Raw genomic sequence first — 27,587 nt, 5'->3', positions numbered from 1 at the left:
GTTGAATCATAAAGGATGTTATTCTCATTTATGTTGTAAGTTGAAACTTTTGTGAACTTTTGTTGATAGAGACCATATGGAAGATTTTGTGATGACCCAGAGTCTCTGTGTTCCAGTGATCAGTTATCTGTAACTCAGTTTTCTTCATTTGTTACTATTGAGGCCTGAAATGATCAGCTTCAGTAAGCTTTAGTAAAGGTCACCTCGTCTGCATGTGACTCTGGAGAGAATTACATAGTCTTTGTTGGTAACATGTAACATTCACTTTGATGTGCCAATAGAAGATACATTTATTTGTTGTCTTTGTTAATTTAATTTGTGAAACATACAGGTCTTTAGTTTCAGTTCAACCACACAGTGAGTCATTTACTCTGTTTGGGTGTCAGCCAAACATAGAATTTAACCACAAGGTGAAAACATTCACAGATCTGAGGTCAAAGGAGCATTTTTATTATAGCACTGCATGATGATGTTTCAGCTAAGAGTCAGATAAAATCTCTAGATGTTTTTATGCAGCATGAAAGAAGAATTTCAACATAATTCCTCCGATAAAGAATCAAAATGTAAAAAAATCATTAAAAAGACTTAGATATAAAAATACAGGCTGTAAAACAGAAAAGGGGTTTTGGTACATTCACTCCCAGTGACTCCCAGTGTGCAGGAAGAGTAACATTGCAGAATGATAATGATCCAGGGGATGCTGTCAGAGTAAAAAAAGACCTGGTAAGATATGACTTAAAGCGATGGAAAACGTCACAAAACTGCTGCGGTCAAAGCTACAGGAGCTGTTTGAGCTTTGTGTCCAAAAGGGAAGGAAGCACAGAGAGACCAATCAGAAGAAGAACCTGTAGAAAAACTCTGTCACACCCAAACAAAACACAACTTCTCTTTTTTTCTGCAAAGTAAAACTGTTTGTGATTATCTGAGGATCAGAGTGCAGCAGGCTGGATGTGACGATGGGGCACTCTTTGCTCTGCATGATGGGCTTTTTCTGTAAGTACACGTCTGACATTGTTTGAAAGCCACCATTAATTAAGATGTTTCTGATCTCTGAGAATTAGTGAGTCACTGCTTAGAGCTTGTTTAGCAAACAGGAGAAATTTGGTGATTATTGTTCATCCCTAAATTTACAATAATCAATAATCAGAGTAAAGCCTTTAAAAAAAACTTTACTCTGAAGTATAATATCTGATGAGTTTTTATTCATTATTTTAGTGCTCAGTACAGTCATCTGTGGAAACGCTGAAGGTAAGGAACACTGTTTTTACTCCAGTTCATATATGTAGCTGTTATCTCCTACAATGCTCGAAATCAGGGGTGTCAAACCTACGGTCCACGGGCCACATTCGGCCCTCGATACAATTATTTCCGGCCTGCGAGCCAGTTATTAATGGACCCTCGGTATGTGGGAGCTGAATCTTCAGCCCTGCTAAGAATCCGTGCTTCGATGGGCGCACCATGTGGCCAATCGCATGCAAAGACAGGCTGGGCTCATACCATTATGTGAAAGAAAGAAGGGGGGCAGACGTTCTGAAGACAGCAAGTGTAGTGGTACAGGCCAAACCATTTCAACAACTACCAAACAGGTAAAACAGCAAATGATTAAAGTGCAGGTAAACAGAAATGTTTCTATTTTTACACATTTGTTTCTTACAATTTAAGTCAAAGGGTGGTGCCGACAGGTTTCTCTCTTTCTCACAGCAGCTTTTTCTTCATCATGTAGAAAAACAGTTAAATACTGTAAATCATTTCTTATACTGATGGTGTCAGGGTGGTGGCTCATTGGCTCCCTTTTCTGTTCCCGTGTTTCATTCCATGTCTCCTCTCTGTGGTGAGTCTGTTTTGTCACACGTTTGTCTCCATGTGCCTTATTCGATGTTTGTATCTCTCTGCCCTCTCTCTCTCTCTCTCGCCCTCTCCCTCACCCCCTTGTGTCTTAGTCGTTTTACTGTGTTTCATCTTCATCGTCATCCTCTCTTCACCTGTTCCTGTCCTTGTGTCTCTGCTATTGCCTCCCTGTTTGTTTATCACTGTTGTTGTCAAGTCCGTGTGTCTCAGGTGTAGGTCTCAGTGTTTCCTGTTTTACTTTGACAGTGTCCCATCCTGTGTTCAGTTTTGCTTCCTGTATTGTGTCATTATGTTTATTTCCCCCAGCTGTCTTCTCCGTGTGTTTCCTCATCACCATCTTGTATATTTATGGAGTCAGTTGTCAGTCGGTTTTATATGGCGTTATCTTTGTGCCACTATTCTGACTGCACGTAAAAAAAAAATTGAGCGCACGTAAAAAAAATTGTGTTCCATTTTGAGGAGAAATTTATTTTGAGTGAAGAAAATTCATTGCTGCTTTGCAAAAAATTTATCTGTGTTTGCTATTATCCACACACACACACAACAGCAGCCCCTCTCGCTCAGTTTTTGCACTTGCGCTCGCTCATAATGTGTTGCTCGCGCTCTCAACATTTCTGCCCGTGCGCGCTCAACTCTTTCTGTACACCGTTATAGTTGTGCCACAAAACCAGCCAATCAGAGACTTGGATGCAAAAAAAATCTGATTGGCTGTTCTGGTCTCCAATCAGCTCGAAATGACGAAATGCAATATCCCAGAATCCATTTCGTCCAAAACTTAAATGAGGCAGTGTCGGAGGAACACAGAGTGTTTAAAATGATCATATTAAGAGTGTGCTGCCTTCATACAGACTAATTCTCTTTTCATGGATGTTTATCTGAACAGTTTACAGTACAGATTTACAAGAAGATGATGATTTGTGTGAGTAGTGCAGTGTATCTCACTGATATTGGCATGTGTGCTGCTTACCTCAGTGTACGCTTTTGTATTAACTCTTGGAGTTCTCAAAATCCTTGTACAAAGCTACATGGATAAAAATGAAAGGAAATACCAGATACTCCGGCTTCCTCCCACAGTCTAAAGACATGCACTTAGTGGGGTTAAGTGAATTGATTATTTTAAATATGTGAAAGTGCGAATGTTTGTCTCTGTCTCTGTCTGGCGACTTGTCCAGGGTGTACCCTGCCTCTCGCTCTATGATAGCTGGGATAGTCTATAGCCTCCTGCGACCCTGATAAGGATAAGCGGAAGAGAATGGACAAGAGTTTAAAGTGGGATTCAGCGTGTGGAAAACCCTAAAATCAGTTTTTAATGGCTCAGGCTATTTTCTATTGAGAGCTCCAGTAGATTTTCTTAATGTATGAGCTGTGATCAGCTGTCTTGCTGCTCTTGGCAGATTTATCCACCTGAATTCAGTCTGATGTAAGCAGACGTTTCATGAGTTGTCCTCGTCTCTACACTCACAGTACACTGTTTATACTGACTTTATATTGGACTGTCACTGTGCACCAGTCACACACTGGTCTTTCCTTTAAATCCATCACAGTACAGCAAACTAACCTGTTTATCCTGCACTAATCTGTAGAGGATTTTCATGCAGCCTTAAATAACACAGTGATTCTACCTCAGTTTGTTTTGCAGCATGCTTCACACTATGAAAAACACAATGTCAACATAAATACTCAAGTAAAGTACAGATAGCTTACGTACAGTAACAAAGTATTTGTACTTCGTTACTTCCCACCTCTGGAAATAAGTAAATTGTGTGATATTTGACTATAAAACTGAGGTTGTTTATATGATATTGTGTGTTTATGCGTTGATGTTCAGTGTCACAGTTTAGATTTGTGCACACCTGGTTGTGTTCAGTCACTCTGCTGGTAGAGTCTAAATATCATTTAATCTGTTTGGTAAAAACTAACTTTTTATTGTTGATTTGTAGTCAAATTTTTACCAGGACATAAATATAATTAAAATTAACAAGAGCAATAAAACCAGGATCGTTTTGTAATGATATATTTTTATTTGAACAGCTCCTCCTGAGCCCACCGTGACCCTCCAACCATCCACGACTCAGATATACAGAGGTGAGAAAGTCACTGTCAGATATGAGATTCAGGGATACAAGTTAAACACATCTCCTCACTTATTTTATTTGTATTGCACAATTCATCCAAAAACAGAACAAAATACTAACAAAAGTAGTGTAAAACAATAATAAATGATTGTCCTCATTTTAGGAGAGACTGGTCTGCTATGTTAGCCTTTCCCAAACTGCTCGGTGGAGTGGTATCACAGTTCAGAAGTGTGAGTCAGTTTCCTGATCTCTGGAATATGAGTTGATCCAGCAGGAACAGATGATTTCAGTGGAGGTTCAGATCTCCTAGGCGTGGATCACCGTCAAGATTCAACAGTCTCAGATTTCAGTTCTGAGATCTGCTCTCGGCTGATAAACCTGATCTGTTTTGCAACACAAACACTGGAGTCTTATTTCAGCATTCCTAACAGCTCAGCTGGAAATCACATCCAAACTGCTCCCTCCCTGTAATGTCAGCGGTAGAGTTGACTGTGCGTATTAGTGTGGTCTAAAGACATCTGTGCGACAGGAAATGTCAGCTTCCACAGCAAAAGAATATAAAACAACCTTACTAGGTCTCATCTTAGCTATCAGAGGCTTCAACATCAGATTTAGTAAAGAACACAAGGACATAACGTGCTAACTGACACCAAAGAAAACTAACTGTGACTCACCAAATCCCAATACACCAAAAACAAAAGTAAAGAACAACACCAATGAAATGATAACTGCTCACACTCATTTAGGAGCAATTCTCACATGTTCAAAATACAATCAGATCATATTAACCTGGGTTACTTCCTCATTATTGATCAATAAACTCAGTCATGCTTCAAATTAATTATTTGAAATGTGCATGTATGTAATAAATTTTAAATACACAAAAGTAAATAAAACAAATTAACTGTTTTGATCAAAACAGAAATACAGAATATTTTGTGTGGCACAGTTTGTTTTATCTCAACTATGGTTTTGTGATATTTGATCATTTACATATTTCCATCTTTAAATTGTTCTGATTCAGTCATTTTTACCAAACCAAAGGCTGAACTGAGAGCTGATAGGACAGCTGTTCCAGTAGGGGGCAGTGTGACCCTGACCTGCTCTGTGAACCCATCATCATCATATGGATGGAAATACTACTGGTACAGAGATTGGAAATCTTATCAACCTGTGACAAATGGACAAATCAGTGTCTCAGAGGGAGGACGCTACAGCTGCAGAGGAGGAAGAGGAGAACCAGTTTACTACACAGAGGACAGTCAGCCAGTTTGGATTGACACAACTGGTGAGTTCAAACTTGAACTTACCACAAAGCACTACATCTGATGGTAATTGTACCTTTTGTCTTTCATGTGTTTTTATTGTACTTTCTTGAACATTAACAGTCTCAAACAGACCTGTTGTGACTCTGTATCCAAACTGGTCTGAGATATACAGAGGAGAGACGATCACTGTTAGATGTGAGATCCATGGAGGAGACACTGAGTGGGATTATGAGTGGGAAACAAACAGCATGATAAAACCTCCAAATCAAAATGAATACAGGATTATTTCTGCTTCATCATTCAACAGTGGAAACTATCGCTGTAAGGGCAGAATGAAAAGTTCACAGCATGAAACAACAGAGTGGAGTGATTCAGTCACACTGACAGTTTCTGACAGTAAGTCATGTTTGCTTTAAGCTGTTTGAACACTTTGTAAAATGTGTTTCTGTTCATATAGACTGAGATTATTATTCTTTGTATAAACTGAGCTCACTGTTCAGAGACTGTACTACATGTTCACTGAGAGAAAATCTTTGTTGAACAGATGAACCCCGTCCTGTCCTCACTGTGTCTCCATCATGGCTGAGTCCTGGAGCCTCAGTAACTCTGAACTGTGAGGTTAAACATCCGTCTGCAGGATGGAGCTTCTACTGGTATAAAGCTGTTCCTGATCTGAAAACATTCAACTATAAATCCTCCAGTTATGAGCTGCTACCTGATGGCAGTGGGACTGCACAGGACTCCTACATCATTCATGGACAGACACACACAGCAGGATATGTGTGCAGAGCTGGAAGAGGAGACCCAGAGTATCACACTGATCACAGTCGACCAAAGTTTGTCTGGTCTGCAGGTCAGTTTGTTTCTCTCTGTCCTTTCAATGAGCTCATGTTAGCTCATCATTTTTATTCAACAACATTTAGACCATTAAAATCTCATCTCCATGACAACCATTTATCTCCGTTTATATTAAAACTTCCCAAAAGAACAAATGAACTGAATGTTTTCCGTTCTCTCTGTGATCAAACCAAACTGAATTTCCTTGTTTCCTTTTCTTATTTTTCAGTTTTTATTTAATGTGATAACATGAAAAACAAAAGACATCTATGAGATTTTAAATGTTTTGATATTTAAACTCATGTTTCTGTTTGTACTGATTATTTTTTCTTAGTGCACAGACAGGATTTACACAGTTAAGACTCTTTGTTTAGTGCTCAGGTAGGTGTTCAGATAAAAAAGTCAAATATAGTTAATAAAGAAACAAAGATGTCAGCAGGCAGGTTAACAGCTCTGACAAATACAAGAGAAACACTGACTACAGATGGACGCTAGAAGAAGACGTCACAAATAACAGCTGCTGTTATTGTTCATTTAATATATACTTCAAAGGTTTTTAGTTTTGGTCCTGCTGCTGCAAAATATCTCACTGTAGAAGGAATCTGTGAAACAGACAATATCACAGAATTATGACAGAAACATTACAGCAAATGACTGAAGTGTGTTCAGAGTGATCTGTATCAGGTGGATGATGCTGAGAGTGATGACTCAAAGCTCATGATGTCACATGACGTGTACCAAGCTCTACATGAGCTGCCAGCAGATAAAGCATGTGGGTTAGATCATCTTAAACATGTCAGTATTCGGCTCCTTTGTTTTCCATTGATTTGACTGTCTGTGTGATTCAGGGCTTGTTGTCAGTGTTGTCTGTTCTATTAGTGCTGATCAGGGTTAAAGCTAAAGTCCCGTGAATGATTTGCCTTTAACCTGAGCCAGTATGATTTGGAAACTTGTAGAAAGAATTCTGCTGACAGATTAAGCTCCAACGCCCCAGCTTAAAAGTTATGTAACCCATGATGTCACGCCTTTTATGCAAATATCACCATGTGTAATATCCACAGAAAATCTAATCTAAATGCTTAAATAATCCATTTCTACAACCACCGAACACAGCAAAAATGCGTGATGATTCAAAGAGCAGTTACATAAATGCCAAACAAACAAAACCGATCCAAAAATTCTCCAGACTCCATGTAATGATATAAACAAAGGCTAATTAGCTTCTGCAGCTTTTTGCTGCACACTTAGTTTCACCACGCGCGAACCAAGATTCACTGAACCAGCTGCATAAGAAGACCGCAAAAACGCTTCTGTTAGTCTGAGTCAAAGAGGGGATCAAAAATCATGAGAATCCTGGTTTACTGGTGTACCAGTCTAAAGTAAAATGGGGTGATAGCAGTCCTAACATCTGTGAGCTTTGTCTGTTCACTGCATGTTGTTTCCAGATGTTCATTCAGCAGCGTCTCTCACAGTGAGTCCTGACAGAGTGCAACACTTCACCTCTGACTCTGTCTCACTGACCTGTGAGGGAAACTTCACTGAGTGGAGAGTGAGGAAGTTCTCTGAGGACGGCCGACTCTCTGACTGTAGGAGAATGACTGGATCCACATGTAACATCAAAGCATCAAAGTCACATACTGGAGTGTACTGGTGTGAGTCTGGATCAGGAGAGTTCAGCAGTGCAGTCAACATCACTGTACAGAGTATGTTATTATACATTTACTTCTTGGATCTGAATGATTTAGACGTCACATGAACATTTGTCTCAGCTTTGCTCTATGTGAAGTAATTCTATGTGGCAACACAAACAAAAATGAGAATTTCAGATGATTTTAGGCTCCAAAGATTCAAACAATATTCTTGGTTTTTGTTCTCTAATTAAATGAGTATTTTATATTTTCTCCATCAGAATAAAACTCTAAAAAGCTCAACATCTCTGTCATCACATTAGATAAACTTTTATTGTCTCCATTCAGAGTAACTTAGGGAAACACATCATGCAAAAAACAAACAAAAATGCAAACACTCACCCACAATTTCACCCATAATGATTCAGCAATTCTACTGATAATAATTTGACTCCTGCAGGGAAGACTAAACACTGAAATGTTGTCACTTGTTCAAACTTCTCTCCAGTCATTGAAACCAGGCTGAGATCTCCAATAGATCTTTCATCAAAGATCGTTATAAATATGACGATTATTTTTCTTTATATTCAACACGAAGGTGTGTTTCTTATACCACTGCACAATCCCTTCTGATTTCCACAATTTTTAAAATAAAATGTGAAAAGAACAGGAGATCTCACACAGCCCTGTGAGACTCTTGTTCTTATAAATTGTATGTGTGAACGAGTAGAACTGACTTTAACTTCCTTTTTTAATGAAAATAGCCAAACAACCATCTGATTATATAGGGATCCACTTTCATGTTATTTAACAGTGTATAAGTGTTTGTGGTGTTAAACACTGATCTTAGATCATAAATAACAATCGTGCATAAGCTGAGGGGTTTTCTAAATGCTTTAAAATCAAGTGAGTTAAAGTAATTATATTCAAATTGTACTTCACTTCACAAGTGCTCAACCATAATGCATTCAAAGGATTTCATTACTACTGATGTTACTGCTGCAGGTCTGTGATCATTATTTTGCTGATTGCAGCCTTTTTCTATATAGTGAGGATGAAGCTGATATCAACAGGACTCCAAGCTGGAGTCAGCTCATCAGCAAATGTTTAAAGAGAAAAGCTGAAACAGCATCAGGCCCACAGGCCTTCTTGGTATTTAAGTTTTTAAATGCAATTATTTTTATTTCATTCTATTCACAACCCTTAGATCAGTTACTAAGTGAGTCTCTGTTAGATCACATTATGAGCTTGCAAAATAAAAGGATCAGCCGTTCAACTTCATTTACTACATGCATTTCTTTCTTACCTGGATTCAAGTCGATCATCTGTTTCACAGAGTCGCTTCTGTGAAAATCTCCCTGAAGCTTACATGTCAGCGTTTCCTAAAAGTGTGCACCAGCTGATGTGACTGAAGCAATTGTGTTTGATTGTTTCACAGATGATGGTAATGTTTCTATCCTGGTGAGTCCTGTTCATCCTGTGACTGAGGGAGCTTCTGTTAGTCTGAGCTGCAGTTTGAAAACACAAAAAATACTTTCCAATGTGTTTTTCTATCACAATGACAAACTTATTGAAAATGATCCCCGAGGGGAGCTGAAGATCTCTGCAGTGTCAAAGTCTGATGAAGGTTTCTACAAGTGTCAGTACTCAGGAAGAGAGTCAGCACAGAGCTGGATGTCAGTTAAAGGTGAGCAGGATCAAAACATTTGATGTGTTTTTGTAAAAATGATTTTCATGCTTGAGAAGAAACATTAGATTGTCTGTTTAATGCTTGAAGTCACCTGGATTTATTTTGTGAGAACTGAAATATGCAGTATAATAATAAGTATTATACTTTATTATTACTTATTGTTTGTTACAGTAACTGTGTCTGGAGCTGACAGCTCTTCATCTCCTGTGTGGCTGATGGTTGGACTGGTTTGTGGAGTCTCTCTCATTATTATTCTCCTGCTCTTGTTGTATCGCTGCAGACAGTCCAAGTGTAAGAGCCTCTTCTTTTCATGCTGTATTAGAGAGTTTATTTACTACATACACTTTAATTATTCACACATATACATGTATTCTGATCTCATGACACAAAATATCAGTGGAACAATTTATACATGACAAACATGTGTAATAACATTTGTCTCTTTCACAGATTCCTGCTTCACCAGGTTGGTAAAATACTTTTTATTATTATTTTAAACAAGCATCAGTTACTTTTGAGTTTATTGTGTTTATTTCATGTTTTAGGTCGATCCAGTCTGAGAGTCACAGTCCGGGCTCCTCCACAAATCATGGAGTCAACCAGAATGAAACTCATGTGTACGACTCTCTTCAACATGGTCAGCATTGAAAAACAGTCTTTATTATCATTATTAATATTTACTTTTATTAAACCTCCATTAACACAAACATTCTCAGGTTCAGTTTGCATTCAGCAGTTTTTTAAAGAACATTTAAAGATCTTACAGTCCTGGTTTTGACTCACACAGTGTTTCTGTTTTTACTCTGATCTTTAGTGTAACTGTAATAAAATTATTAATGTGAGCCTGGCTTGTTTTTTTCTTTAGGTACTGCTGACGTCTATGAATCAGTCACACAAGTGACAAACAGAAATGGTCAGTATATGTGCTGAAAAGCACAGAACAATTAGAGATTAAACTTATTTTTGATTTAATGAAACTAATTCCATGTTTTTACAATCCTGTAAATAAAATTATGAACATTTCAGGAGCAGATGAATATGAAAACGTCGCCTCTTCTCTTATTGAGTTTAAAGATCTTAGAAGAAAGAGTGAGTACATAAAACGCGTGCAGTTTAAAAATAAAACAAACATCCTTTAAAAACGTATTTGTTTTCATTTGTGGATGAATTTGATCACCTCACAGGGCAACACGACACACCAGAGGAGAGTGCTGTTTACTACAATGAAGATGGGATGCAGGTACAGTCACAACAGTCCCATGCAGTGTTTGTTTTGTTAGATCTCCACCTCACAGAAACACATAATGTACAGAGACACTGGATACAAAGTCTGAGCTTCCTGGATGCTTTTATCTCCTGCTGGCTGACTAACAGCTACTTTGTAACCAGTTTTACACATAAAGCTTTTTCTCCAGCTCCACACTCAGCTCTGTATCACCTGCTCTGAAAAGAAGAAAATACATTTCATTTCATTTTCACATTTTTGCACAAAAAGAAATCTTTACAATACAGAACACACAACAAATGATACCATGTGTATATCAGAGACCACATGTTTAAATCAATGAAAGTAAATCAGGATGATTTCCTCCTCCACACTGGTACAGAGGTGCGTCTGAGGGTCGCACCTCCTAAACAGTCAATAAGGTACAGTTAACGTTACACTCTCTGTAAAGACTCAAACACACAGAACAGAACTTCACTTTACATCGAGGGCAGACGATGTTTTTATAATAAACTTTATTGTTCTCCAACAGGAAGCCACAGATGGGACAGGCACGAGGTGCAGCCAGTGACCCCATTAAACTGATGTTTTACTGTCCTTATTTTCCTCGAGTTATTGGTTCTGTTATTAGTTACCTAACACAACCTAATGTAAGTCTTTTGACTGAAAGTAGCCAACTGACCTGGTGGAGTCATGCTCTGTACTGACAGAATATGGCGATACATGTGTTTTTATAGCTTTAAGCAGTTATTTCTTAAATCCAGCTTCACAGTCAGAGTTACATCTGTGTCAGTTTTTGAGAGCTGGGCTCCATGATGTAAATTAGCCTTTATACATGTAGTGTTTCATGTCCACTTTAATGCTGAACACCTGATGTGACATTTTCACACAACAACACTTCTGCTCAGTATTGATTTTTCTTTTGCATGTTTGCCATCCTCCATCTTCCACTTTTACTGATTTGGTTCATGTAAACATTTCTGATGGTTTCATGTTCATCAAAATATTCTAATCTGCAGTTCCAAGTCTTAGAGATTACACTCACTTTACATTCACAGACTTGAAGTTGTTGCTGTTCTTGGGAGACATTTCTCTTTTGTTCTGGTATCAAACTGCCTCGTGTTTGCTGAGTTTCAAGCTCTTTCTGTTCACCTGTCAAACTATTGCTCATGTTTCCAGAGCAGCTTTTCTTCTGCTCAGATTAAAAATTTACAGTCATTTCTGTTTTGTTGATTTGCCAAATTGTTGCTCAGTTGTTGAGAATCACTTGTTTTCTGTTCTGTTGCCAAACTGTCTGTCAGTTTCATATAGACATTAATTTGCTCTTGTTCAGTTGCCAAGTTGCTGCTCAGTTGCTTTGAATTGAAGTTCATCTCAGTTCACAGGCTGCATTGCAGTTAAATAAAATATTTCTCTTCTGTTGAGTTTCCAAACTGTCTTTCAGAATAATTTATTCTCAGTTTTCTGCTCAGACTTTGTCTCAGACATCTGATTTTCTCCTCTTCTGTTCAGATTCAATCATCTTCTGCTCAGTTGTCTAAAGTCAAGACTGTGTCAGGGTTCCTGGGTGGTTCACCTGGTGTTTTCAGTTCATGTTCAGTTTATGTTCCACATTCATGTTTCCCGCTTCACCGTGCCAGCCCTCTGTCTCAGTGTCATTAGCTCTACTTCCTGTTTCATTATGTTCAGCTGTGTTCTCACCGGTCCCTAATCATCATCATTAGCCAGTGTACTTAAGTCCTCAGTTTCATCCTGGTCTTTGTCGTGTCATTGATGTTAATTTTGTCTACTCTGCACGTGTGTTCAGTTAAGACAGTCATTTCAGTTCAGCCAGTCATCTTATGTTCAGCTCATCTGCTCGTCATAATAAACACCAGCCTTCACCTCCCTGTGAGTCCAGCGTTTGGGTCCTCCTTTCCTCGCATCCACACTCGACACCCCTGACAGAATGACACGACCCTGCGTTGTGGACCCAGCGGACTCTGACCTCTTTGAGCGGCAGCAGGCAGCGCTCTTTCACTGGACGGAGGTGCTTTTCTACTCTCCTGGAGCACTCAAAGCACTAATGGGCTTCATGTGCACATTAGTGCTCAACAAATTGTTTAAAATCCAAAGAGGAGAAAGTAGAAAGAACATGTGACAAAATGAACACGGCTACTTACAAACACAGTGACTGTCCTCAGACAGCGCACACAACTGTCAAGTAATTCAGTTCAATTCAGTTTAACTGTCTGTTGCTGTAATTTGGTTCTATATAAATAAAAGTTGACAATTTTTATTATAAGGTGCAAAATCATAACCACAGTCGCCTCCAGGGGCTTTATATTGTAAGGACTGTACAACAATACAGAGAAACACTCCAAATCAGACGACTATGAGTGAGCAGTTTGTGACAGTGAGAATGAAAAACTATTTTTTAACAGGAAGAAACTTTTGACAGAACCAGGCTCAGAGAGGGGCGGTCATCTGCCACCTGCTGGGTAACACTGTGGAAAAGAACCAGAAATGAATAATAACTGAGCAGCTTGACCTCACAGATCATTCGGTTGCTTTTGAAGACGATGACTTACTGTAAGTGTGATTCTGGGTCAGGAGTCTGCTGTGGCACAGAGACCCTCTGAAGCAGGGTGGGCAATTCATTTTCCTGAGGGGCCACATGAGAAACTCGGCCTTTTGTGGAGGGCCGCATCAATAAACTGAACTCAATCCTGCTCAGTACTAATTTGATCTCTGTATAAACTGGTACTGGTAAGAGTGGACGTAACAATTAGGCAACGAAAATGTGAAACAGACAGAGTTAGAAAAAAAGCCCCTCACAGCTTTTTGTTATTACGCTGATTATTTGTCTTGTTTTGTCTCTGCAATAATTCAGTTTAATAAAGTGTTTTGAAATGAACTGAGTCACTGAGTCACTGGTGAATTTTGAAGAGCTTTTTCTGTGTCTGTGACTCTTTTACTGCTTTTTTACTTGGCAGCACTTTTTTATGCGGCTCTGCCATCATGTGTCAGAATACAGAGAGAACAGTCAAAGTCAACAACTTAAACACTTTTAGAGCTGCTGAGCACCAAAGCTTGTTTTTGACCTGTTTACGCTCTGAAGCCGTCTCACTGAAGACTTTGCAAACGGAAAATATTGTTTATGTTTTGATAAATTAAAACTTTTTAAACCCTAAAAAATTGTTTTTACTTAATTTAAGTAAAATTGTACAGTGATATTTTTATTCAACAAGTAAGATCATGCAGTGATAATATGAGATCAAACTACAAACATGGCATTACAGAATATCATCTTTGTTCCTCTAAGCAGCCACATTGCCTACATGTGTGTCAAAGGCTGTTGTTGGTATATAAATATAGTCGTGATCCTGGGTTTGCACCCAGCGTTTTGGGTTTGGACTTTATAGTTTTGGGTTATTTAATATTCAGAGGTCATGATTCTGCCCTGTCTAGTTGTTATCCCTCTGTTTATGTTTTTAGGTCGTCTTAGTTTTCTTACCTAGTTTGTGTGTGTGTGTGTGTGTGTGTGTCACGAAACATACTTGATCATGAGAGTGAGAAACAGCAACAATGCACCCCAGCAGTTTGATCCAGGAGACCAAACAATCACGTGTCCACTCCAGCAGAAAGGCCGGTAGGTTGGAAGCAAACGGCTGTGAAACTGGACAGTCTTCTAGCCTTCGTTCAAGTCCGCACTTAATTCTGCATTTTTCCGGTCGCTAGCACTGCAGCACGAAAACTTTGAAAAGGACTCAGAAATGTCGCTCAGTTTTTTGTACTTTTTTAATTCTCTAGGAGCTTAAAAACTTTATCGTCGTCGCCGGCATGTTTTGTACCTTAGGCTCGTCAGAGACAGTGATATCCAGGTAAAATAATTGTCTTTAATCTACATGCATTTAGGAATTACTTAGCATTTTTCATAATTCCAGTGACTGAATGATTGCCGGTCATTCGTACACATTCACTGTATTATATAGAATATGTAAACTAAATCTCTTTGAAACTTATAGAAGAACATTTTCTATTTCCATTTATTTTCTGTTATTCATTTGATCCTGTAACTTATTTATGTGCATAGATGGGCTGTAAAAATGACAAAGCTGAAAACAGGATTATTTCTGAGTTCACAAAAAAGCTTAGTGTCAGAGTTATATTGTTGGTTTGTCATTTATGCTTGGAAACATATAATCATATATGCTTAGAGGTATATAATCGATTACATATTGATAGATTGTCTCATCCTTAGTAGTCTGCAAAGGCTCTGTGTGCGTTCCACAGTGCTCTGGCATACACACACATCCTAAGGTCATGAGAGAGGTCGTACCTTCTCTTTCTGATTTATATTATAGGAGGACACCTACTCTGCATCTGTTGAGTATAAGTATATACTTACTTACTATACTTATATATATACTTATATAAGTATAAGTGCCTTTTATTTAGGTGGTCAGCTGGGCTCCTAGCACCAGTTTTGGGTCATATTTTGACCCACATACACACACATACACACATCCATGTACACACAACCTCCCCCACGCACGCACACACACACACACACACACACACACATACACACAGATGGTATTATTTGAGCACATGCATGCCTGTGTGAGATGTCATATGTTAATGAATCTATGCATATTCATGTAACCACAATAAAGAGCAGTGCTACGGGGGAGCTGACTGAGAGGGACTGGGGCTCCAGGAACAGCGCTCGTCTCGGTCATCTTCCTCGTGCACAAGATCACACAAAGAGTTCTGCCTGGTGCTTCATGCTTTTGCTAGCTGCAGTATAATTGCTGTTTGTGCCAACATAAAACCTAACAGTTAGTTACACAAATGAAGTGTATAAATTTTAAGTCTTTTCACAGCCTATTAGTATATTTGACTTAAGCTTGATAATCACAATAATGCTTTGATGTCATAAAATAAATAAAATCATACCTTTCTACTAAAACTGTTTGTTGTTCTCCACCTTTTCCTTAACCAGAGCAGACCCTTGTACTGCAGGATTAACCTGAGTGTCCCAGTCGTGGACCGTATTTTAAACCAGGAGGATCCTAGGCTTTATTTTTGTTGATGTATTATAAATATTCTTGTTTTATTGTTATTGTTTGTCCATCCATCCATCCATCCATGTTTTTCCGCTTATCCGGGGCCGGGTTGCGGGGGCAGCAGCCCAAGCAGAGAAGCCCAGACCTCCCTCTCCCCAGCCACCTCCTCCAGCTTATCCGGGGGAACACCAAGGCGTTCCCAGGCCAGCCGAGAGATATAATCTCTCCAGCGTGTCCTGGGTCTGCCCCAGCGCCTCCTCCCAGTGGGACATGCCCGGAAAACCTCGCCCAGGAGGCATCCTTGTCAGATGCCCGAACCACCTCAACTGGCTCCTTTCGATGTGGAGCAGCAGCGGCTCTACTCAGAGCCCCTCCCAAATGGATGAACTTCTCACCCTATCTCTAAGGGAGAGGCCAGCCACCCTTCAGTTATCCCATTTCTTCTAGCCTGCATGCGGGTGACTTTCCCATGCAGGCCCATCTTCTCCAGAATTGTCCTGATCACACACAAAAAATAAGAGAAGAGAGAAAAACATGGCAACTATGTTAATGCCTAAAGTTTTCACAGCAGAACACAAGAGGAATACCGTCTGGACATCACCGGTTCTGTACAGTATGAGGGTTAATAAAACCGTACTCATATGAATATGATGTGCAAATTGATTTATTCTTGTACCTCCATGCCACAGTGGCCGAATTCTTCACCCCAGTGAAGAGGTGATCGTTTTCTCCTCTCATTTTAAGAAATTAAGCCATTTGGTCTTTGTTCCCTAAAACATGTCAAACTGAAATCCTGAAATCCAAAATGAATCCTGGGATATGGTGGGCCACGAACGATACAGCCAACACATCCTTCAAATCTGGGGAAATGAAGGACGCATTTGCCGCCGCATTTGGAGGACTCTTCAAATTTGGACAGCCTTCGTCGCGTCACTGTGACGTAATTGCCTACAAATGCAGCCATCGACGAATGCTACCCCTGAATTTGGACACAGCCTGTGTCTCAATGTGCGTTTTGCACACTTCCTGTTTTACTTTCATAGTCACTTGTGCTTTGTGCATCATGTTCAGTTTAAATTGTGTCCAGCTGTGCTTCCTTAGCTCCTCTTAGCTACGATTCCCTCCTGTGGTTTGTTCCCTTGTTTGTTCTTGTGTGTATTTATGCCTGCATCTCTCTCTGTCCTGCATCGCGGTCTCCCTCATCGTACAGCTGTGTGTTCTGCCTGCCGTTTAGTTTCAAATAATTTTTTTTGTAGTTTTGCATTTTTTTTTGTATTCCAGCAATACAGCTGGGTTTAAATTAACCTTTTCTAAGAGTCTGCATTTTGGTTCAAATCCTCATTCCTTCCCTCTTCACACCGCCAATAGAATAGCCCTTTATTCTCATCGTACATGTACAATGAAATTAAGGATACTCTATACTCTGCCACATTTTATTTTTAATCTATTGAAAGGCCTCATTTTTATCTGTGCCATGCAGGAAAGAGGAAATGCAGCATGTTTCAGACAGCAGTATTTTGTGTAGCTGATATTTTGTTTTACGTCAGCATATATAAGGAAGGAGCTTTCTAATCAAGTGCTTTCTTGCCCTTTTTGACTTTAATGAGGAGCTTGTTTTACTAAATTAACATGCAGTAAGATTTGAAACTGCAGTGACTGAGACCACAATTATTTGCACAAAGTATTTACTGGTGTTTTAAACTCGGACCTTTAGATCAGACCATGACAGGAAGGATCACTTTTTAAAGAGACGTGGCTGATGGAAAATATTGTGTTAACATTTTTGAAACCGCAAGTTTGCAAATAGCTGCAAGTCTATCTGCACCATCTCTGCACTTAAACAAACATCAATGACCTCATGTATGTGTGTGTGTGTGTGTGTGTGTGTGTGTGTGTGTGTGTGTGTGTGTGTGTGTGTGTGTGTGTGAGATAAAACATACGTGATCATGAGGGTGCAAAACCACAACAGAGAGTCAAATGGTGGGACTCCCCACCATTTGACCTTAGAACTGAAGAAGCTTCTCGGATGAGAGGTGAAACGTCTTCAAGCAACTTAAAGAAGTCCAGACGCTTTTCTTTGCAAGCTCCTTTGACTATGATGACCTGGATGACTGAGAACCTTCACAGACACACAACAGAGAAAACAGAGAAAGATCCAGGAGACCCAAAAACAAACACGTGTCCACACCAGCAGAAGCAACAAGGAGCCAAAAAGAAAGATCACCTAAAAACCAACCGGCAGCTGATCCTGTCAGAGGTTGGCCACCCCAGTACGAGCTGAGGACAGAGCCCCAGGCTCTGGGCACATGCACAAACCTGCATCAACCCACCGTTCTAAAACCCTTCACCCTGTGTCAGTATTTCTGTGAAGTATGAATGAAAGTTTGCACGCAGCTGCAGGCTTATCTGCACTTAAAAACCCTCAGTGATCTCATGTTTTTCTCCATCAGCCCACAGAATGAATCTCAATGTCTCCTGAAAACACTTTGGCTCTGTGCTGTGATAATGTCTTATTCTTGTTATCAAACCTCAGGATGTGTAAAGAGGAACTGGAAGTTTGGTCATGGCCAAATTGAAATATTTAACACAATGAAGCAACATGGGGTTTGTTTCAGTGCTTTGTGTATTTACTCAATATGCATTCAAGTTTAGAGTTACTATGGCAACATGAGTAAAAATATAAAAATAAATGATTTAAGGAATAATTATTAAAATGCCATTAGATACACAACAAAAACCTCCTGACATCTCTCCTCTGTTTTTGACCTTCTGCAAATGATTTTTAGTTTTTAATAAATAATTACAATCCACAGTAAAACTGAAAATAATGAATAAGTGTTGATAATGTTTAAGAGTTTATTCACTCGTATTGTAGGGACACCATAATATCATCTGACATATCAGTCTACACATAGCTAAACAGACTGAACTTCTGTCGAATCATACAGGATGTTATTCTCATTTATGTTGTAAGTTGAAACCTTTGTGACCTTGATAGAGACCATATGGAAGATTTTGTGATGACCCAGAGTCTCTGTGTTCCAGTGATCAGTTATCTGTAACTCAGTTTTCTTCATTTGTTACTATTGGGGCCTGAAATGATCAGCTTCAGTAAGCTTTAGTAAAGGTCACCTCGTCTGCATGTGACTCTGGAGAGAATTACATAGTCTTTGTTGGTAACATGTAACATTCACTTTGATGTGCCAATAGAAGATACATTTATTTGTTGTCTTTGTTAATTTAATTTGTGAAACATACAGGTCTTTAGTTTCAGTTCAACCACACAGTGAGTCATTTACTCTGTTTGGGTGTCAGCCAAACATAGAATTTAACCACAAGGTGAAAAGATTCACAGATCTGAGGTCAAAGGTCATTTTTATTATAGCACTGCATGATGATGTTTCAGCTAAGAGTCAGATAAAATCTCTAGATGTTTTTATGCAGCATGAAAGAAGAATTTCCACATAATTCCTCCGATAAAGAATCAAAATATAAAAAAATCATTAAAAAGACTTTATCATGATGCAAGTAACATTGCAGCATGATAATGATCCAGGGGACGCTGTCAGAGTAAAAAAAGACCTGGTAAGATATGACTTAAAGCGATGGAAAACATGTCACAAAACTGCTGCGGTCAAAGCTACAGGAGCTGTTTGAGCTTTGTGTCCAAAAGGGAAGGAAGCATAGAGACACCAATCAGAAGAAGAACCTATAGAAAAACTCTGTCACACCCAAACAAAACACAACTTCTCGTTTTTTCTGCAAAGTAAAACTGTTTGATTATCTGAGGATCAGAGTGCAGCAGGCTGGATGTGACGATGGGGCTCTATTTGCTCTGCATGATGGGCTTTTTCTGTAAGTACACGTCTGACGTTGTTTGAAAGGCACCAATAATTAAAATGTTTCTGATCTCTGAGAATTAGTGAGTCACTGCTTAGAGCTTGTTTAGCAAACAGGAGAAATTTGGTGATTATTGTTCATCCCTAAATTTACAATAATCAATAATCAGAGTAAAGCCTTTAAAAAAAACTTTACTCTGAGGTATAATATCTGATGAGTTTTTATTCATTATTTTAGTGCTCAGTACAGTCATCTGTGGAAACGCTGAAGGTAAGAAACACTGTTTTTACTCCAGTTCATATATGTAGCTGTTATCTCCTACAATGCTCGAAATCAGGGGTGTCAAACCTACGGTCCACGGGCCACATTCGGCCCTCGATACAATTATTTCCGGCCTGCGAGCCAGTTATTAATGGACCCTCGGTATGTGGGAACTGAATCTTCAGCCCTGCTACGAATCCGTGCTTTGATGGGCGCACCATGTGGCCAATCGCATGCAAAGACAGGCTGGGATCATACCATTATGTGAAAGAAAGAAGGGGGGCAGACGTTCTGAAGACAGCAAGTTTAGTGGTACAGGCCAAACCATTTGCAACAACTACCAAACAGGTAAAACAGCAAATGATTAAAGTGCAGGTAAACAGAAATGTTTCTATTTTTCAGCATCTACTATAGAAATATAGTATAGATATAATAATGATGAGCTGCCAGAAGTTTCTTTCTATTTTTACACATTTGTTTCTTACAATTTAAGTCAAAGGGTGGTGCCGACAGGTTTCTCTCTTTCTCACAGCAGCTTTTTCTTCATCACGTAGAAAAACAGTTAAATACTGTAAATCTGTTCCTGTCCTTGTGTCTCTGCTATTGCCTCCCTGTTTGTTTATCACTGTTGTTGTCAAGTCCGTGTGTCTCAGGTGTAGGTCTCAGTGTTTCCTGTTTTACTTTGACAGTGTCCCATCCTGTGTTCAGTTTTGCTTCCTGTATTGTGTCATTATGTTTATTCCCCTCAGCTGTCTTCTCCGTGTGTTTCCTCATCACCATCTTGTATATTTATGGAATCAGTCGGTTTTATATGGCGTTATTTTTGTGCCACTATTCTGACCGATCAAAAAAAAAGATTGAGCGCACGTAAAAAAAACTTGTGTTGCATTTTGAGGAGAAATTTATTTTGAGTGAAGAAAAACTAAATTTGAGTGAACAAAATTCATTGCTACGTGCAAAAAATGTATCTCAGTGTTTGCTATTATCCACACACACACAACAGCAGCCCCTCTCGCTCAGTTTTTGCACTTGCGCTCGCTCGCAATGTGTTGCTCGCGCTCTCAACATTTCTGCCCGTGCGCGCTCAACTCTTTCTGTACACCGTTATATTTGTGCCACAAAACCAGCCAATCACAGACTTGGATGCAAAAAAAATCTGATTGGCTGTTCTGGTCTCCAATCAGCTCGAAATGACGAAATGCAATATCCCAGAATCCATTTTGTCCAAAACTTAAACGAGGCAGTGTCGGAGGAACACAGAGTGTTTAAAATGATCATATTAAGAGTGTGCTGCCTTCATACAGACTAATTCTCTTTTCATGGATGTTTATCTGAACAGTTTACAGCACAGATTTACAAGAAGATGATGATTTGTGTGAGTAGTGCAGTGTATCTCACTGATATTGGCATGTGTGCTGCTTACCTCAGTGTACGCTTTTGTATTAACTCTTGGAGTTCTCAAAATCCTTGTACAAAGCTACATGGATAAAAATGAAAGGAAATACCAGATACTCCGGCTTCCTCCCACAGTCTAAAGACATGCACTTAGTGGGGTTAAGTGAATTGATTATTTTAAATAAGTGGGAGTGTGAATGTTTGTCTGTGTCTCTGTCTTAGCCCTGCAACAGACTGGCGACTTGTCCAGGGTGTACCCTGCCTCTCGCTCTATGATAGCTGGGATAGTCTATAGCCTCCTGCGACCCTGATAAGGATAAGCGGAAGAGAATGGACAAGAGTTTAAAGTGGGATTCAGCGTGTGGAAAACCCTAAAATCAGTTTTTAATGGCTCAGGCTATTTTCTATTGAGAGCTCCAGTAGATTTTCTTAATGTATGAGCTGTGATCAGCTGACTTGCTGCTCTTTACAGATTTATCCACCTGAATTCAGTCTGATGTAAGCAGACGTTTCATGAGTTGTCCTCGTCTCTACACTCACAGTACACTGTTTATACTGACTTTATATTGGACTGTCACTGTGCACCAGTCACACACTGGTCTTTCCTTTAAATCCATCACAGTACAGCAAACTAACCTGTTTATCCTGCACTAATCTGTAGAGGATTTTCATGCAGCCTTAAATAACACAGTGATTCTACCTCAGTTTGTTTTGCAGCATGCTTCACACTATGAAAAACACAATGTCAACATAAATACTCAAGTAAAGTACAGATAGCTTACGTACAGTAACAAAGTATTTGTACTTCGTTACTTCCCACCTCTGGAAATAAGTAAATTGTGTGATATTTGGCTATAAAACTGAGGTTGTTTACATGATATTGTGTGTTTATGCGTTGATGTTCAGTGTCACAGTTTAGATTTGTGCACACCTGGTTGTTTTCAGTCACTCTGCTGGTAGAGTCTAAATATCATTTAATCTGTTTGGTAAAAACTAAAATTTTTATTGTTGATTTGTAGTCAAATTTTTACCAGGACACAAAAATATAATTACAATTAACAAGAGCAATAAAACCAGGATAGATTTTTAATGATAATGATATATTTTTATTTGATCAGGTCCTCCTGAGCCCACCGTGACCCTCCAACCATCCACGACTCAGATATACAGAGGTGAGAAAGTCCCTGTCAGATATAAGATTCAGGGATACAAGTTAAACGCATCTCCTCACTTATTTTATTTGTATTGCACAATTCATCCAAAAACAGAACAAAATACTAACAAAAGTAGTGTAAAACAATAATAAATGATTGTCCTCATTTTAGGAGAGACTGGTCTGCTATGTTAGCCTTTCTCAAACTGCTCGTATGTTTACTCATAGCAGCAGTTTTCTGCGTTTATCTTTAAATCTCCAGCTCTGAATCCACCACTGGAGGTTTAACAGCATTGTTAGCAAACAACAGCTAACTGACAAGTAATGGATTATATGTTCATAAATGTATAAAACATTTAAAAAGTATAAAAACAACTTTTATTGTTGATTTTTTAAGTCAAATTATCAGTCTACTCATGCTATGTTTTATTTGATCAGCTCCTCCTAAGCCCACTGTGACCCTGCAGCCACCCTGGACTCAGATATACAGAGGTGAGACAGTCACTGTCAGATGTGAGATTCATGGAGGTGAAGGAGCTCAGTGGACGTATGAATGGAGACCAGCTGAGGTAAACACACCTCCAACATCCAATGAATACAGAATCAGCAGCGCTGCTGAGTCTGACAGTGGAGAATACAGCTGCCGGGGCAGAAGAAACTCTTCCTGGACAGAGTGGAGTGACATCACCACATTGAAAGTAACAGGTAAGTTGGACATATTTCTCACATTTTAATTTATACTGCACAATGTTTCATCCAAAGACACAACAAAATACTGTCTTTCAATTATACTGTTTTTTAGATTCATATCATAAGTACTCACATTGAAACACTTGGAAGGAAAAAAGATTTCCACATGTGGATTTATTGCTGCAGTTCCATCAGTTCTTTTGTTTTTAGCATTTTTACATTAATTTCTCTTCAAGTTTGGCCTAAAAATACAATATAATTGTATCAGAGACTGATCTGCTATGTAAGCCTTTCTCACAACAGGTTTTACTTGGATTCTTTCCACTGATTGATGTTAATGAATACATTTATAAATGAATGAAAAACTAATGGTTTATAGCACTCTGACATGTTTCCTCAGTACGACACGCCCAAACACACACACAAGGGGAGAGCTTTTAGATCCTGTGCTCACTTTTTATCTCTGTTGTTCACACACACACACACACACACACACACACACACACACACACACACACACACACACACACACACACACACACACACACACACACACACACACACACACTTCCCTCCATTCTGCTACACTCTGACTCTCAGTCTCAGTCTGACTCCCCTCCTCCAGACCCCAGCAGCTACTAAAATAAGGGAAAAGGTCATTAGTGCGGCTGGGATCAGCTGTTTCTGCCACCCACTCCTGACTCTGTCCCCTGAACCTGCAGCTGAGCCCCAAACCACACCCACCACAGGTGTTCACGAGTGTCAGAATACCTCAGAAGAACCTGTAATGTAGAACAGGTCCATATGTGGATCATTTGTTTACAGTTCAGTTCATGGAAAATCACTGAGAGTTACCTTGATCCGCTGCTGATGAAGTTTTTAGTAAACTTTGTTGAGCCCATGTGCTTGATGTTTTAAACTGTTTCCTGTCACATGTTTACATTCCTGATTATTAAAAAAAGTCTAGTGCTAAATCCACTGGTTCAGAAAAGTTTGGAGTTGGATTGTAAAATTACATGTGACCCTGGCATGTTGAGTTCTCTTAATGACTGTCTTTGTGAGGCTCAGACTGAATATCAGCCAATGTCCTCATATCACAAAAGAAATGCAGTCATGCATTTATGTCTGTTAGTAATAATTAATACAACAAAACTTTTTTATTGCTGATTTTCAACTCATATTGTCTACAGCATGCAAAATTATGATTACCATTAACAAGAGCAATAAAAACTGGGACAACTTTAATAATGATTTTATATTTAAGTTTGTTAATGATATTTTTTAACAGCTCCTCCTAAGCCCACTCTGACCCTGCAGCCATCCAAGACTCAGATACACAGCGGTGAGATACACAGCGGTGAGACAGTCACTGTCAGATGTGAGATTCAGGGAGGTGAAGGAGCTCAGTGGACGTATGAATGGAGACGAGGCCAGGTAAACATAGGTTCAGCATCCAGTGAATACAGAATCAGCAGCGCTGCTGAGTCTGACAGTGGAGGATACAGCTGTCGGGGCAAAAGAAACTCTTCCTGGACAGAGTGGAGTGACAGCACCACATTGAAAGTAACAGGTAAGTTGGAAACATTTCACTCATTTTAATTCCCAAAACACAACAAAATACTTTAAACAGTACTGCAGGTTTTTTTTTTTTTAGTTTAGTATCCAAAGTCATGTAAAACAGTTTTTCCTTTATAAAAATATTCAGTCGTCATTCAGAGTCAAACATCCGGAAAAGAAAAAAAATGTGTTTGTAACATGAAAAAAATAAATGCAATTGTCATTGTCCCAGCTGCCTTGTGTCTGTGGCTGCAAACGCAGAGTTTCCATCACTGTTTCAAAACTGAATGTGAGCTAATGTCTTTCAGCTAAACTCAGGAGAAACTTTAAATGTTGCCATTGAATCTCCTGAACACATGCTGAACACACGCTGAACACACGCTGAACACATGCTGGACACACGCTGAACACATGCTGGACACACGCTGAACACACGCTGGACACACGCTGAACACACGCTGAACACATGCTGGACACACGCTGAACACATGCTGGACACACGCTGAACACACGCTGAACACATGCTGAACACACGCTGAACACATGCTGGACACACGCTGAACACATGCTGGACACACGCTGAACACACGCTGAACACATGCTGAACACATGCTGAACACACGCTGAACACATGCTGGACACACGCTGAACACACGCTGAACACATGCTGGACACACGCTGAACACATGCTGGACACACGCTGAACACACGCTGAACACATGCTGGACACACGCTGAACACATGCTGGACACACGCTGAACACACGCTGAACACATGCTGGACACACGCTGAACACACGCTGAACACACGCTGAACACATGCTGGACACACGCTGAACACATGCTGGACACACGCTGAACACACGCTGAACACATGCTGGACACATGCTGAACACATGCTGCCATCAGCTGCTTCTCTGCTGGAAAATCTCAAGACAATAACAAAAATATTTCTGGATTAATTGCAACATAAGTTATGAATCATTTTACAACATTTAAAGACAGGAAACCATTTTACATGCTTTGATTTTTCACACCTAGATCACTGAAACAGTCTCAGCAAACAATCAGATGAATGACTGCAGACCAACTCAAACACATCACATCACATCGAATCACATCACATGGGATTACACCTGTCCCACTGTTACACTGGCTCCCAGCATGTTTTCAAACTGATTTCAGGATTTAATTATTTGCTTTTAAGGTGCTTCATGGCCTGGAGTCTGACATGGAGTCAGTCACTTCCTTTTAATTCCTTTAAGTAATATTTTCATGAGATGAATTCTCCAGTTTTACTCAACATGTTAATGTTCTTTGAACTGTGTTTCTGTTTTCTACATTTGTCACTTTTGTTTGTTTATTCTTCTGCTCCTATAAAGAGTTGTGGAATTTTGAGTTTGAAAAGTCTTGTATAAAGTTGTCATTACTGTCACGTCCTGTCTTTGGGGACTAGTCTGTTCTTTTGTTTCTCTTTCTGACAGCAAGATTACTTGGAGAGATGGAAATAGAAAAATAGAAGAACTTCAGTTTTGTTGTGTCTACTTTAAGACTGTGAGATTAAGGATTGGTCTTGACAGAGTAACCTCTTCAAGAGCCTAACTAATCCTGGGATTTAAAAAAGTCTCTCCTCATCCTGTTTCTAGATTTAATCTAAAGTGTTTTCTTGTTTATCCACACTGATTTGCTTACACACCTCAAAGATCGCATCTTTGTGAAAGTAAATCAGACTTAAGACAACTCATTAAAAAAAATCAGTAACTTTTTGTAAATAATAAATTTATTTATAAAGAATATAAATAAAAGATAACTGTACAAAGTAAATACTTGTACGTTTTACTAAAAATGTTGTCTTACAGTTTGAAAGCTATAAATAGTTTTATTGTGACTTTGTTTTGATGTTGAGTCTTCAAACTGTTTGTCTGTGAATCAGCTGTTTTGCAGTGACTCTACTCTTATGTTATAAACAGCAGAGTTTTTATGTTTCTCTTCTCCTAACTGGATCATTCTTATGTAAACAGTTCCCAGTAAGCCCACTGTGACCCTGCAGCCACCCTGGACTCAGATATACAGCGGTGAGACAGTCACTGTCAGCTGTGAGATTCAGGGAGGTGAAGGAGCTCAGTGGACGTATGAATGGAGACGAGGCCAGTCAAACATACCTGAAACATCCAATGAATACAGAATCAGCAGCGCTGCTGAGTCTTACAGTGTAGAATACAGCTGTCGGGGCACAAGGACCTATTTGTTAACAGAGTGGAGTGATACCATCACACTGACTGTATCATGTAAGTTGGAGATCTGTTTTATCAACATTAGTAAGAATCTGTTGTTCTTGCAGCTTTGTAGCTGTTTCATTTGTGCTGTTCAGTAACATATTTTGAAAAGCAGCTTTTTATTCACAGTGAAGAGAACAAAACATATCAGAGTAACGTCTCTGCTGTGCAGCTCTAATACATGAAGTGCAGAACAAATGCTGAACCTGTTTCAGCTGCTCCAACACATCCACTAAGAACAACAGTTACATCCAATATTTTCACTTCTGTATTTGTGTTATTTTTATTTTTATTACTCCCTGTTGCACCAACATATGATGCAGTTCCTTCAGTTGTTTTTAGCATGTTGTCTATTGTTGAAATGATCTTAGAGGATTCAGGTTTTAGTTAAAGAGTCTGGTCTCATGACAAACACACACTGGGTCTTTTTCTCTTAATGAACCTCGCCTCTGTCAGTGCGCCCCAGGGTGGCTGTGGGTACAATGTAGCTTGCCATTACCAGTGTGTGAATGTGTGTGTGGATGGGTGGATGACTGGATGTGTAAAGCGCTTTGGGGTCCTTAGGGTCTAGTAAAGCGCTATACAAATACAGGCCATTTCATGAACTCTGAACTGCAGACGACAATATGGCCTCATTTTATTGGATGCTGGTCTGTGCTGGTATGGTATTAATTTAGAGTAATTACATTTAATGAGTATAGAAATTACTCATAATCATCTCACAGACAAAACATTATGTGCAGCTACTTTCAGTACCATTGATATTTATTTAGAGTTTTTTTCTCTAATTGATC

At 39.3% G+C, this 27,587-nt stretch overlaps 2 protein-coding genes and 1 long non-coding RNA gene across 3 annotated transcripts; all 3 read left to right on the top strand.

Annotated features, from left to right (window-relative positions):
- Positions 1–838: 838 nt before the first annotated feature.
- Positions 839–5,784, top strand: LOC113018865 (uncharacterized). The gene is made up of 5 exons (XM_080298406.1): positions 839–993; positions 1,216–1,248; positions 3,880–3,933; positions 4,948–5,211; positions 5,312–5,784. Exons 1-5 carry the CDS (start codon positions 957–959, stop codon positions 5,605–5,607), a joined length of 684 nt encoding a protein of 227 aa, XP_080154532.1. The 5' UTR covers positions 839–956; the 3' UTR covers positions 5,608–5,784.
- Positions 5,629–27,255, top strand: LOC113018866 (B-cell receptor CD22-like). The gene is made up of 10 exons (XM_080295346.1): positions 5,629–5,638; positions 5,736–6,044; positions 7,474–7,731; positions 9,095–9,361; positions 19,418–19,477; positions 19,700–19,732; positions 22,237–22,290; positions 22,710–22,976; positions 24,250–24,531; positions 26,539–27,255. The coding sequence occupies exons 1-10, from the start codon at positions 5,629–5,631 to the stop codon at positions 26,889–26,891; spliced, it is 1,893 nt and encodes a 630-aa protein (XP_080151472.1). The 3' UTR covers positions 26,892–27,255.
- Positions 9,527–10,237, top strand: LOC113018851 (uncharacterized). The gene is made up of 3 exons (XR_013906081.1): positions 9,527–9,812; positions 9,892–9,983; positions 10,212–10,237. It is a non-coding gene; the product is annotated as an uncharacterized LOC113018851 (long non-coding RNA).
- Positions 27,256–27,587: the final 332 nt, after the last annotated feature.

Source organism: Astatotilapia calliptera, chromosome 3 (genome assembly GCF_964374335.1).
Source record: "Astatotilapia calliptera chromosome 3, fAstCal68.1, whole genome shotgun sequence".
NCBI classification, from domain to species: Eukaryota; Metazoa; Chordata; class Actinopteri; order Cichliformes; family Cichlidae; genus Astatotilapia; species Astatotilapia calliptera.
Note: the sequence above shows the minus strand (reverse complement) of the source record. Positions and strands in the feature narration are given on the sequence as shown.

Excerpts from the sequence above, each read along its gene's own strand:
- LOC113018866 (XM_080295346.1), top strand. Across the intron at positions 22,977-24,249 it reads CACCACATTGAAAGTAACAG|CTCCTCCTAAGCCCACTCTG; the intron begins GTAAGTTGGACA and ends ATTTTTTAACAG. Across the intron at positions 24,532-26,538 it reads CACCACATTGAAAGTAACAG|TTCCCAGTAAGCCCACTGTG; the intron begins GTAAGTTGGAAA and ends TTATGTAAACAG.
- LOC113018865 (XM_080298406.1), top strand. The coding sequence starts at position 957 with ATGGGGCACTCTTTGCTCTGCATGATGGGCTTTTTCT. Across the intron at positions 994-1,215 it reads CTGCATGATGGGCTTTTTCT|TGCTCAGTACAGTCATCTGT; the intron begins GTAAGTACACGT and ends TCATTATTTTAG. Across the intron at positions 1,249-3,879 it reads CATCTGTGGAAACGCTGAAG|CTCCTCCTGAGCCCACCGTG; the intron begins GTAAGGAACACT and ends TTATTTGAACAG.